Here is a 14,214-nt window from a genome sequence, read left to right on the forward strand (position 1 = left end):
GAAATAGCGACAGGGCAGATAATTAGAAAGCTTTTTATTATATCTGAAAACCATGTACCGTTTGTACGTCAGCCTTCTTCCCCCTCACATGCCTATTGCAAATTACGTACACTGCCGGAAAAAAATGTACACCTGGAAATACGACGTCGATTTCGATCCGATGGCGGCGTATTCCACCTATAGGATAGTACGCTAACAATTAGCCTAGTGTCATAGCTACCAGAGCGCCATCTGTGTCTACCCTTCAATAGGGAATGCTTATAGCCAGAAGGCTCAGTGTGGTGCAAATGTGTGAAGCAAGCAAGCAGACTCACTCGTGCTTACTACAGCCAACTGAGTGAGTTTTAATGGGGTCAGACTGAGGACTTCCGAGTGGTGAGATGGTCCTCTTGGAGATTTGCCATGCAAGCTGGACGTGCTGCGTCGTTTGTGCAACGTGAACATTCTCACACCTGTAGACGAGGTTTTGGAAGTCCACGTAGCACGGACGCCCGCCAGGATCATCGTATTGGAAGGGCAATGGCGGTAGATCGTACAGCTACCACAACAAAGATAACAGGGCTCGTGAGCTCAGACGTTTCAACACGAACTATTGCGAAGCGGTTAGTAGCAGTAGGACTATGGGCACACACACCTCTATCCCGTCTTCCACTCACGCCACAGCATCAACGTGCACGGCTGGACTGATACCGTCAGAGAACCATCTGGGAGAAAGGAATGACTCTTCGTGGTCTTCAACGGTAAAAGCAGATTCTGCCTGCACGAAAGTGATGGTCGTTTGCATGCGCATTGTAGACCTGACAAGCCCTGTCGCGTAGAGTGTATTCATCTGAGATTCAGTGACCCCACCCCAAGTCTTATGGCCCGGGTTGCAATAAGGTAACTGTCGTTAAACTTCAATGTTTCTGGAGGGGACCCTAACCAGCACTCGGTACCTGGACAATGCAATTAGACACGTTGTTTTACCGTTCTTGCAACGGGAAGATAATGGATTGTTCCAACAGGAAAGGGTCGCTCATACACTGCCCGCGAAACTCCGTGGCATAACGTATACCAGGACAGTATTCGCCATCTTTACGGTTGTCTGGATGCCAGAATCAGTGTCTGCATTGCCGCCCGTGGAGGTTACACTACGTTCTGATGCGGGTGGTTCATCACGGGTCGATACCTGGTACCTCAGAACTGCTTGTGCTCTTGATCTGTTTAGTTCGATTATGTTCGGTTTGTGGGGCGCTCAAGTGCGCGGTTATCAGCGCCCATACAAAGTCCTAATTTTTTCATAGTCCAATTTTGCCATTGTCACGAATGATGATGATGAAATGATGAGGACAAGACAAACACCCAGTCCCTGGGCAGAGAGAAAATCCCCGACCCGGCCGGGAATCGAACCCGGGACCCTGTGATCCAGAGGTAGCAACGCTACCCACTGGACCACGTGCTGCGGACCTACTGATCTGTAAATGTAATTACTTCATGTACTCCATATGCACTGTTACAACAATAAATTTTGGGTTGATGGGAAACCTCTAAAACGGTGAAAAAATTTTTTTCCGGCAGTGTATGTTCCATCCTACTTATCCGTTGCGTATTTTAAACATAAAGCCACTTTAATTAATGGGCCAGTTCTGTTGCATGAACCTGATTAATTCTGATGGGCACGCAGGGTTATGAAGTGGCGAAGGCGGATACGAATGTAATCCCAGGCGACTCTAGATGGCAGAAATGAGCCTTAAAGTAACTGCGAAGAAGGAGCGCATTCTAAATGAAGAAAGGACTCAATGACGACAAGCGAATACTGTCGATAAAGCCCCCACCCCACTTTCCGTGTTATTTCAGTATTTAATTAGGATCATAGACAAAAATCTTTTAACTTAACGTTGTTTCTAGGGTGTATACGTAAATATACAATTTGAAAATTACATTGCAGTGTGCATTATTACTGTCTGGACAGTAGAGTAAATCATATATTCTATGTTTTCTATTTCTTCCAGCGTGTCCAATGTTATCTTCCCATTATTTTTATAAAACTGATCACGGAATTACACTACATTTTCAGTACCACAAGTGTGAAATATGATTGTGGTGATTATTTCTAAATTAAAAATGTGTGATTTACGCGGAGTATAACTTGGCACTTGCGGTATTTGCGGATGCAGATGGTTCTATTTGACCGATACTCTCTTGCTTCACACTGGGTTCCAGTCTCAGTTAGCAAACAATACTGTTCACAGCAGAACTCTACAATAATAAGCGTATTCTGTAATTTGTAGCAACAAGATTTCAGTTTCGTATAAAATCATTCTAGTGATAGTAACCTAAATGTACAATTTTGTTTTCTCAGAAACTGATGCTTATTTTACACGATGGCTGTCTTACGGATACATCGTTTGTGGGAGTCAGGGATAACTCCATTGGGCGTGCGGTTCTAGGCGCTACAGTCTGGAACTGCGTGTCCGCTACGGTCGCAGGTTCGAATCCTGCCTCGGGCATGGATGTGTATGATGTCCTTAGTTTAGTTAGGTCTAATTAGTTCTAAGTTCTAGGGGACTGATGACCACAGATGTTAAGCCATTTGAACCAGTTTTTTGATAACTCCATCTAAATAACTAACATTAATTTAAACATAGTCTTTTACGTGAAACTAATTGTCTGAATCAAGCTATTTTGATATTCTACTGCGATTGAGATAGTTCAGTCGTTCAGAAGGCTTTCTTTCAAAAAGCAACTAATGCGTTGAGCGATGATCTAGTGTTAGGCTTGGTGGGATTGCCTCACCGGAGCGACCTTCTACTAAACTTAGTGTTTAGAAGTCAGAACGATATGATATTCATAGTGAAACACTATGAATATGAGATCTCATATTCATAGTGTTTCACTATGAATATCATATCGTTCTGACTTCTAATAAATGTTAGGCATACTTTCTAAAAGGAAACCAACCACGAAAACTAAAATCACGCGAATACAGCAGGTATGGAAAGAGACATAAAGTTTCAAGCTAATTCAGGTTTGGGCCGAATGTAACACGAAAACCAAATTTTGCTGTGTAAAAATTTAGATTATGATGAACAAATAGGTTTCGTCAAAGTCATTGGATTAGCCGTCGATCTTGTGCTAGCTGCGAACTTGACTAACACAAAGAGCCGAGAATGCAAGAGAATCATATCACGAAGTGGGTCGTCATCATTAGTTTAACATTGCGTGCCTCTAATTTATTGACAAAGTTTGGGACAAACCTGTTATTACAAATACGACATTCTACGTAAATAAAAGATACTTCGTTAAGCTCCTGGGTGAATAAACTAATTACCACCATCAACCACTTAGCAACAACCAGCTATCAATAAAATTATTTCAGATGTCGGAACGTGTGTGAAATATTACGGATGTCTACATTATTTGCAATGGTAATTGTCATAGGACGTTCGGCGGATCACGGCATGTTAAGTGTGGAGACTTCGTTTTGCGGGAGATACAGCTAAATGTGTGTTTTTGTGTTGTGAGGGAGTCTGACCCCGAGACTGGCACTTTCGTGGATGTTGTGGCGGTTTAAGACTTTGAAGAGGGAGGCACTGGGTGGTAAGGTAACAGACAGGAGCAAACGCTAGATGTATTCACGAATGACGAACCTCATAGTTACGCTGCAGACATATGCTGTGTTGATGTGCAGATGGCGTAGTGGTAAGCTGTTATATGTATTGTACACAAATGCGAAACTGACTTTCTGTAATGGGATACATTCGAAAGATGTACAGAGAATAAGGGACATATGAATTTTTGCAAGGCAGGTTAGCTCAGATCAGTTCCACATGGAAGAGAATGCGAGCTTTTGGAATGCAGATAAATATCCAGGCACGAGATTGGCGTTTTGTTTAGTATGATTGTCGTTTGAGTCGTTAAAATATTCTTTAAATTAATGTCTAATTTACGATATGGAACAGGACAAAACCGATTCAGTAAAGGTCTGATGACACTGTTCAGTAGCCCCGAATGATATAAACACTACTCACAATAGGAATGGAACTTTTGGCGTTGAAAATGTTTCAGGTACTCACTGCAGTTGTAGCGTGTAGGGCAGCATTCGCTGGGGCCGTCACTGCGTACACAGCCCAGCTCCTCGTAGAACCGGATGGCCCGGAAGTTGGGACAGTCTTGAACTCTGCACGGCGAAGACTCGGAATCTGTAAGAGGAGCGATATACTTCTCATCATACACGCAAACCTCATAAACTGCATATATTGCGAAAGCAAGTGGCAAGAATGCTTTAATGCTACCGTATGCTAAGTATTTTTGCGTTATAGTATGCGTTTGTGAGACTCGTTAGCGTAGTTTTATTTTCAAACACATTGTTAGCTCAGTATTCAGAAGACCGAACAGTTTTTTTTAGATAATGGTTCTTATATCACCCAGGCGGAGTCGCAACCCGTATTCTGGGTTTACCTACAACAAAAAATCAACTCGTGCTCTTTACACACGATACCCTCAATGTCACAGGTAGAGGAAACCAGGTTGATCCTTTGCTTATAAACATTCTAAGAGCATCTGATTCAGTAAGTAACGGTAATATTAATAATAGAATCACTAGAAGCATTCTCGTGCGACAGACAGGTCGCAACACGTTATCGTGCATGGATTGTGATCTACAAACAATGAAGCAATGTCTGTTGTGCCGCAAGATGAGGGCAATGGTACCGTTGCAGTTCGTGTTACACATTCTTGACTTAGCTGATGATTCTGAAAACAATTGCATGCTTTCTGAAGATGAACTTATCTATGAGAGAGGGCCGGCCGCGGTGGTCTCGCGGTTCTAGGCGCGCAGTCCGGAACCGCGCGACTGCTACGGTCGCAGGTTCGAATCCTGCCTCGGGCATGGATGTGTGTGATGTCCTTAGGTTAGTTAGGTTTAAGTAGTTCTAAGTTGTAGGGGACTGATGACCACAGATGTTAAGTCCCATAGTGCTCAGAGCCATTTGAACCATCTATGAGAGAAATCTATGCGCTAAAAATCGTAGCACTTGCAACTAGATATCTACAAAATAACAAACTGATAGATAGCCTGGATACGTGCTCGTGATGTAAAAAAATTTGAAATTGTGCATTTGAAGAAACGTAAAAGCGTGGTGTACCTCGAATGCAGAATTAAGGTGTGTGTAATGTAATATAAATTTTTCAAGGAGTAAGAACTTCAATGTATTGAGCACAGCGTGCCGCGCGTATCAGCAGCACCAGACTGGGTCTGTTATGTGACTTACGAATTTTTACTAAGACTAAAACATTATCACTACAATTATATTCCAAGATTTTACACATTTATTTCTCAGAAAAAAATTGCTGAAAAACTGTTGCTTCTACGAACGCACATCGAAATACATTGTGAATGAAAGCACACGCGACACTGGTGTAATATTCCACAACATTTATTGTATATTTCACAGACCGGTTTTCGGCTGTTACGCTATCATCAGATACAAAGATAAATATGTAGTACAGTGTAATATTTGTAGGTTCAAAGGTTTTAAACTAGTGTATATACGGAGTACCTCCGTTTCCAAAGATGAAAAATGTTCGTGTTAGATTTAGAAATTGTGTGAGTAGAAAGGGGTTGTAAGATAATTTAACTAAGATAAAATATGTAACACATCAACTAATGAACTGTTGTGCACTTAAAAAGATGTTTTACAGTTCCTGGATTTACGTTTTCTGCATACATTCAGTGAGAATTCTTCTAAATATGGGATTGTGTACCACTTATCGCGTTCTTGAGGTGACTGTTCGAGAACTGGGCAAGGAACAGAGCACGCCTTGTATTTCTGCTTTTTGTGCGTGATGCTGTCCACTAACGTTGGGAGAGGGGTGGGGGGAGTAGCCATTGTCTGATGCAGTTTGTTTGATTTTAGTTAATTCCATTTGGAAGTTGTCTTCACTCATGAGGATGGATATTAGGCTATGTACCATTGAATGAATGTGTGTGAAATCGTATGGGACGTAACTGCTAAGGTCATCAGTCCCTAAGCTGACACACTACTTAACCTAAATTATCCTAAGGACAAACACACACACACCCATGCCCGAGGGAGGACTCAAACCTCCGCCGGAACCAGCCGCACAGTCCATGACTGCAGCGCCTAGACCGCTCGGCTAATCCCGTGCGGCGAAAGGCAGAGTTTATATGGATCACTGGGTGTTGAGAACTGGCAAGTATTACAGTATCTTTGGTGGTAGCTTTCCTATAAATCTTGGAAGTATGAATATGATCACTGATGTCTATGGTTAGATCGAAATATTTTATGCAGTTACCGCCGAACTCCGCTGCGAATTCTACACCGCTGTGTTTGGAAGTTAGTTGCTTAAGGAATTTCTGAAGTTGTCTCGTAGTACTCGTCCATAAGCACAACACATCATCAACTTATCTGAAGTAGTATCCATCCTTGGAAGAAAGTGGGTTGTTTTCCAAAAACTGTTTTTCAGAATTTTCCTTATAGATTTCAACAATGACTGGACTGAGGGGGTGTCCCATAACTAGATCAGCCAGTTGTTTGAATAACCTGTCATTGAAATTGAAATAATTTTGTGTTATGTAAGTTTATGTAGCTAATTTTATCTCACATGTAAGAACTAGGTTAACTCCTAATTCATCTGTTCAGTCTGTGAGAATGTGTAGGCTTTCCTGAACAGGAACACTGGTGAACAACTTGCTGACATTAAAAAAAACTAGCTTGGCACTAGGAGGACTTCGCATGTCTTAATTTGTTCATAAAAACAACTGAATTAAAAAAGGAAACTAATTTGGCAGATCATCTGCTTAAAGAAACCATCGTTACAAAGTGCAGCATGATGTATTACATCATATCCATAAATGAAGGAAGATGGACTATACTGAAATATTAGGAATTAATAAACGTATGTCCATCTGCCCAAGCTTAGTACTCAATGACCAGACACGGTTCTCTTATTTACCACATATAACTGCAGTTACTACTCATAAGTACACTACATCCAGATCATTCTGTAAATTACCCTTCTTACTCACTTGGCCCACTTTTTCGTTTTTCAGCTACTATATTTCTATTGTCCTGTTAAAAAAATTTCAATTTTTGTTATCACAGTTGTTTCACTTATCTACTTAATCTCACTAGTGTATTTTATCTGTCTGTAATTTAGTACCCGTTAAAGACAAGACTATTTTGTTCAGATTCTCCCTTCGGAGTGTCACCAAAGTTTACGCAAAAGTCAAGCACAAATCCTCGGATAATGCGCGAGCTACTGAATCTAACTAGTGAAACGAAAAAAAGAAATACAAAAATGCAACAAATGAAGCAGGCGAAAGGGACTACAGACGTTTAAAAAATGTAACTGAGAGCAAATACGAAATATCAGAATGGGAATATCTAGACGAGAAATGCAAGGATGTAGAGGCATGAATATCAAGGGGAAAGAGTGACGCCGCCTATTGGAAAATGAAAGAAACATTTGGTGAAAAGAAAAACAGCCGTGTGGAAACCAAGAGCTCAGATGTCAAACCAGTATAAGCGAAGGAGGGAGTGGTGAAAGGTGCAAGGAATATGTAGAGGTTCTATACAAGACAAAGGAACTTGAGGACTATACTGTGGAAAAGAAAAGGAAGCAGGTGAAGATGAGATGGGAAGTATGACACTGCAAGAAGACTTTGACAGAGCAGTGGAAGATCTAAGTAGATGTAAGACACCTGGGGTAGACGACATTCTTTCTGGGAGAGACAGCCATGAGTAATATGTAAAACATACGAGACAGGCGAAATATCCTCACAATTAAAAATGAATGTAATAATTCAAATTCCAAAGAAGGTAGGTGGTGACAGATGTGAATATTACCAAAGTATCAGTTTAATAAATCATAGTTGTAAGATACTGGTACGAATGGAAAATGGAGAAACCGGTAGAAGCCGACCTCAGAGAAGTTCAGTTTGGGTTTCGAAGAAATGTAGAAACTGATCCGACGGTTTATTGTAGAAGATAAGTTAGAGAAAGGATAAACTTACATTTATAACATTTGTAGATTGAGAGGAACCTTTTGACAATGTTGGATGAAATACGCCCTTTCAAATTCTGCTGGTAAGAAGGATAAAATACAGAGGGTGGAATCTGATCAGAAATCAGATTGTAATTATAAGATTCGAACGACATGAAAGCGAAGCAGTAGTCGACAACGGGGTGAGACAATGTTGTAACCTTGTAAGACGTATTCTCGTTTATTGGTATCTACCACGGCCAAGTTTCTAAAACCAGTTACGTTGATATATCCACCGCAATCGGACCAATGTTTATGCTGCATCCTACTCCCAAGGAATGTGCACCTAAAGATTAAAAGTGAGACCGTGTGCCTATCGGTACATACCCTTTAAAAATAATCACACTTGCCATTAAAAATCTTCGCTCTCAGTTAGCTCTGATAGATATGAAAAGATTCGAACGGAGACACTGGCTTGATAGAACTGAAAGTTTTATTGTCTCTGGTTCAAGTCACGGTACATGTTCCTAACGTTTCTGCGCACACGTTCACTTCTATTGCGGCTTGTTATTACTTTTTTGGGGTAACCAATGCGTCTACTGATCTCTGCGAACGTCTCGCTTCTGATATTGATGAGTTGTCAATCCCGTCAATGAACAATGCAACAGTTAGTGGATTTGTCGAACTACTCACGGAACGCGGCCATGTATGGTCCAACGTCTGACATGCAACCACGACTCCCCCCTACTTCCACGCCTTCCGCGCCGCCCGTAACGGTTGGCACAAACCTAGCTTCTCGATCTGTGTGGGTTCCCCTGGCCGCTTCGTGTGAGGTACATACTGTGTGACTGTTACTGAACTACATGAAATAAAATCGTCATAACGTCTGAACGGTCCGCGTTACGACGCTCAAACTGCGCGGTTGACCATGGGGCATAATGGAAATTAGTATGCGCTGTATGGTTTGGTTTAGCGTCGAAGACGATTTTCATTTGGATGGGCTCGTCAATAAGCAAAACTGGCTCATTTGGGGGGACTGAGAGTCCGCACTTCGCAATCGAGAAGTCTCTTCACCCTCTACGGGTGACTTTGTGGTGTGCAATGTCCAGTCACGAAACAATCGGTGCGATATTCCTTGATGGCACGGTAACTACTGAACGGTGCGTGAAGGTTTTGGAAGAGAATTTCATCCCCATTATCCAAAGTGACCCTGATTTCGACAAGATGTGGTTCATGCAAGACAGAGCTCGACCCCATCGAAGCAGGAGAGTGTTTGATGTCATGGAGGGGCACTTAGTATTCTGTCTCTGGGGTACCCACAGGCCACTGTCATGGGCCTCGATTGGCGGCCATATGATCCAAATATGAACACATGCGGTTTCTTTTTGTGGGGCTATATTAAAAACAAGGTGTACAACAATAACCGCAAAACCATTGCTGAGCTGAAAACAGCCATTCAGGAGGTCATCGACAGCATCGATTCGATGATCCGAAACTTCAGTGGGTCATGCAGAATTTCGCTATTCGCTTGTGCCCCATCATCGCCAACGATAGCAGACAATCTAACATGTCATAACCTAAATCCGAATATCTTTAGTCACGTTTGGTTGTTGAAAAAAGTGTTTGCACGCCGTAGTTTGTAACTAATTTACGTATTTTCTCTTATAGTTCAATAATTTTCACCCTGTATGTCGGTATTCAAATAGTAGTTGTATCTGTAACCTTACAACCTCTGCCCGATGTTATTCGGCCTGTATAGTGAACAAGCAGAAAAGGAAACACAGGAGAAATCTGGAAAGGTATATGAAATAGAGACCTTGCGGTTTGGCGACGACATTGTAATTTTGTAAAAGGCAGCAAAGAACTTCGAACAGCAGTGAAACTGCGTGGAATGTCTTTACAAGAAGTGATAAAATAAACATAAAAAGAAACAAAACAAGGGTTATCGAACGTAGTCAATCAAATACAGCCTATGTTGAGGGAAATCGTTTAAAAAATGAGAAACTAAAAGTAGTAGATGAGTTTTGTTATGTGGGCAAAAAAGGAACTGATGAGGGGCAAAATAGAGAGAACATAAAATGTAGAGGAATTTTTAAAATCTAACACAAATGTAAGTGTTTTTCTGAAGGTATTTTTCTGGAGTGTAGTCTCGTACGGAAGCGAAACTCGGGCGATAAGCATTTCAGACGAGAAGAGAGAATAAGCTTTTGAAATGTGGTGTTATAGAAGAGTGCTGGAGATTTGATGGGTAGATCGAATAACAAATGAGAAGGTACTGAATCGAATTGTGGAGAAAAGCAAGTTGCGGCACAGCTTGACTAAAAGAAGGAATCGGTTGACAGGACACATTCTGTGGCATGGAAGAATCGTAAATTTGGTAAAGGAAGGTTATTGTTTTAAAGAGGGAGAAAGGTTTGAATACAGTAAGCAAGTTTAAATGCATGCAGGCTGCAGTAGTTGTTTGGAGATGAGGCTTGCACAGGATAGAGTAGCTTGAAGAGCTGCATGAAACTAGTTTGCAGACAAGGGCGTAGCAACAAAGAAGAGATGAATCTGGTGTTGTGGCCTTGAGTTGCCAATCAGTCGATTGATCTATAAATTTTCAAAATAGTTTTCGTCCTCAAGATAAAATATATGTATATAGAAAATTATAGTCATTTCGCCCTGTTTTACAGTTCTCCAAATTTTAATGTAGTCAAAACAGATTACTGTTTTACTAATACGTATGAGAAGGAAAATCAGTATGTATGTTTAATACTCTAGTTTCCTTGTAAATGAATGAAGATTAAACACATGACATATGAAAGTAAAAACGGACGAATTTCGTCCCTAAAAATATCACAGTGTGTGAAAACTCGCAAATTTGCTTCATGCCATAACTCCAAATACAGTTTCGCGCTCCTTCCCAATCATAATTTACTGAAACGGTGACACAACAATCCGATTAAGTGCAGTGCAAAACTTAAATTATTGCGATGGCATTCCTTTCTTTTGTTGTTGTTGTTGTTGTTGTTGTTGTGGTCTTCAGTCCAAAGACTGGTTTGGCGCAGCCCTCCACGCTGCCCTATCCTGTGCAAGCTTCTTCATCTCCGAGTAACTACTGCAGCCTACATCCCTCTGAATCTACTTATTGTATTCATCTTTTGGTCTCCCTCTACGATTTTTAACCCCCACGCTTCCCTCCAGTACTAAATTGATGATCCCTTGATGCCTCAGAATGTGTCCTACCAACCGATCCCCTCTTTTAGTTATCTTGTAAAACAAATTGCTCTTCTCCCCATTTTTTTCAGAGCTTCCTCATTAGTTACGTGATCTCCCCATCCAACCTTCACATTCTTCTGTGGCATAACATCTCAAAAGCTTATTTCTCTTCTTGTCTAAACTGTTTATCGTCCGTGTTTCACTTCCATACTTGGCTACACTCCATACGAATACTTTTAGAAACGATTTCCTGACACTTAAATCTATACTCGATGTTAACAATTTCTCTTCTTCACAAACGCTTTTTTTTGCCACTGCCAGTCTACATTTTATATCCTCCCTGCTTCGACCATCATCATACTCGATGTTAACAATTTCTCTTCTTCAGAAACCCTTTTTTTGCCATTGCCAGTCTATATTTTATATCCTCCCTGCTTCGACCATCATCTGTTTTTTTGCTTCCCAAATAGCAAAACTCATCTACAACTTTAAGTGTCTCATTTCCTAATCTAATTCCCACCTGATTTAATTCGACTACATTCCATTATCCTCTTCTCAAGACGCTGTCCATTCCGTTCCACTTTTCTTCCAAGTCCTTTGCTGTCTCTGACAGAATTACACTGTCATCGGTAAACCTCGAGGTTTTTAGTTCTTCTCCTTGGACTTTAATTCCTACTCCAAATATTTCTTTTGTATCCATTACTGCTTGCACAGTGTACATACTGAATAACACCGTGGACAGGCTACATCCCTGTCTCACTCCTTTCTCAACCATTGGTTCCATTTCGTTGTCCTCGACTGTACAAATTTCTCTCTCTGTATTTGGCCCCTGCCACCTTCAGAATTTGAAAGAGAGTATTCCAGTCAACATTGTCAAAAGCCTAACATAAGTCTACAAATGATATAAACATGGGTTTGCTTTTCTTTAACCTAGCTTCTAAGATAAGTCGTAGGTTCAGTATTGCCTCGCGTGTTCCTATATTCTGATGGAATCCAAACTGATCTTCCCTGAGGTAGGTTTCTACCAGTTTTTCCATTCGTCTGTAAAGAACTAGTATTAGTATTTTGCAACCGTAACTTATTAAACTTATAGTTCGGTAATTTTCACATCTGTCAGGAACTGCTTCCTTTGGAATCGGGATTATTATATTCTTCTTGAAGTGTGAGGGTACTTCGCCTGTCTCATACATCTTACTCACCAGAAGGCAATCAGCAGTTCTAACGGAATGTTGCCTACTCCCAGGGCCTTGTTTCTATTTAGGTCTTTCAGTGCTCTGTCAAATTCTTCACGCTATATCATATCTCCCCTCTCATCTTCGTCTATGTCCTTTTCCATTTCCATAATATTGACCTCAAGTGCATCTCCTTTGTACAGACTCTCTATATACTCCTTCCACCTTTCGGCTTTATACAGGTGGTTCTATTTACTCCAAAGGTCTCTTCAATTTTTCTGTAAGCGGCATCTATCTAACCCTTAGTGATATATGCTTCTATATCCTTACATTTGTCCTCTAGCCATTCTCGCTTAGCCTTTTTGCACTTCCTGTCGATCTCATTTTTGAGACGTTTTCATTCCTTTTCGCCTGCTTCATTTACTGCATTTTTTATATTTTCTCATTTCATCAATTAAATTCAGTATCTTTTGTGTTACCTAAGGATTTATATTAGCCCTAGTCTTTTTACCTACTTGAACCTTTGCTGCCTTCACTATTTCATCCCTCAAAGCAACCCATTCTTCTTCTACTGTAGTCCTTTCCCCTGTTCCTGTGTGATTTCCCTAAATCACTCCAGGCAAATGCCGGGATGGTTCCTCTGAAAGGGCACGGCCGACTTCCTTCCCCATCCTTCCCTAATCCGATGAGACCGATGACCAAGCTGTCTGGTCTTCCCCAAACCAACCAACCAACCAACCCTGTTCCTGTCTGTCGTTCCCTAATGCTCCCTCTGAAATTCTCTACAATCTTTAGTCCTTTCAGTTTATCCACGTCTCATCTCCTTAAATTCCTACATTTCTGCAGTTTCATCAATTTTAATCTACAATTCATAATCAATAAATTGTGGTCGGAGCCAATATCTGCCGCTGGATATGTCTTACAATTTAAGACCTGGTTCCTAAATGTCGTTCTTAGCATTATATCATCAATCTGAAGCCTTCCGGTCTCTCCAGGTCTCTTCCATGTATACAAACTTTTTTCTTTTGCTCTAACAAAAAAAATTGCGACATCTATTCTATGCTACTTGTCGCAACCAAGCGAGATGTCGTTGCATCTATCTCTTCTAAGCTTTAAGCCAAGTTCAGTCCAGACATCGGATACAAATTATGAAGTTGTCTACGACTAGCGTGTACAAAACGCACGGGAGTTTGAACTGGATCTGTCTGTTCTGGCGCCATAACGATATTCGAATTCTGCAGAGCGGTTCTGGGCAGAACTTACACCACTTGATAGTCACTTGACTTTGGACGCTGTGTACGTTGTCGACGAAAAATGTGTTCTGAGCATACAGATTCTCACTTCGCAGACCTTGTGATTCTGTAAAATATTTGAGAGCAGCACTGTGGAGAGGTATGAGATGGAGCGAAATGAGATGAAGGTAAAGCAAACGGCCAGCTGTGATTCACTGGTATATTAGTGCAACCCCAGATCCACGTTATTTCCGAACCGGGGCAAAAACTCGATAGTTCCCCGCTCGGATACACCGAGAAGATGACATGTAATCTTTTTTACCCTTTACTCTCGTTAGTCGTTTATTTCCACTCTGGTGGTCTGAATAAATGGATTTAGCTACAAATTATAGTAACAGTGATCATTCGCACACCCTAGTTACCACACATACAGCGACTGGCATTCACCCGTTCGGGTTTATTCGGCTCAGCTCGTATAGTCCCGGTCCCTTTTGTCTGCGGGGAAAGTTTTTTTTATTTCTAGACGCAACGGGGATTCCCCTGGCAGAGACATCACGTACAATACGCACATATTCAAAAATCAACTTATGATTTGTTTAGAATTGAAAGTAGAATGTGTTTTA

The 14,214-nt window shown here is 41.1% G+C and overlaps 1 protein-coding gene across 1 annotated transcript in view; it reads right to left on the minus strand.

The window, feature by feature from the left end:
* LOC126458206 (kielin/chordin-like protein) overlaps positions 1-14,214 on the minus strand; it is a 123,548-nt gene that overhangs the window by 60,203 nt on the left and 49,131 nt on the right. Inside the window, exon 2 of the mRNA XM_050095101.1 lies at positions 4,056-4,181. Coding sequence (XP_049951058.1) covers positions 4,056-4,181 — 126 coding nt within the window. The remainder of the gene's footprint in view (positions 1-4,055; positions 4,182-14,214) is intronic.

This window comes from Schistocerca serialis, chromosome 2 (genome assembly GCF_023864345.2).
Source record: "Schistocerca serialis cubense isolate TAMUIC-IGC-003099 chromosome 2, iqSchSeri2.2, whole genome shotgun sequence".
Lineage (NCBI taxonomy): Eukaryota > Metazoa > Arthropoda > Insecta > Orthoptera > Acrididae > Schistocerca > Schistocerca serialis.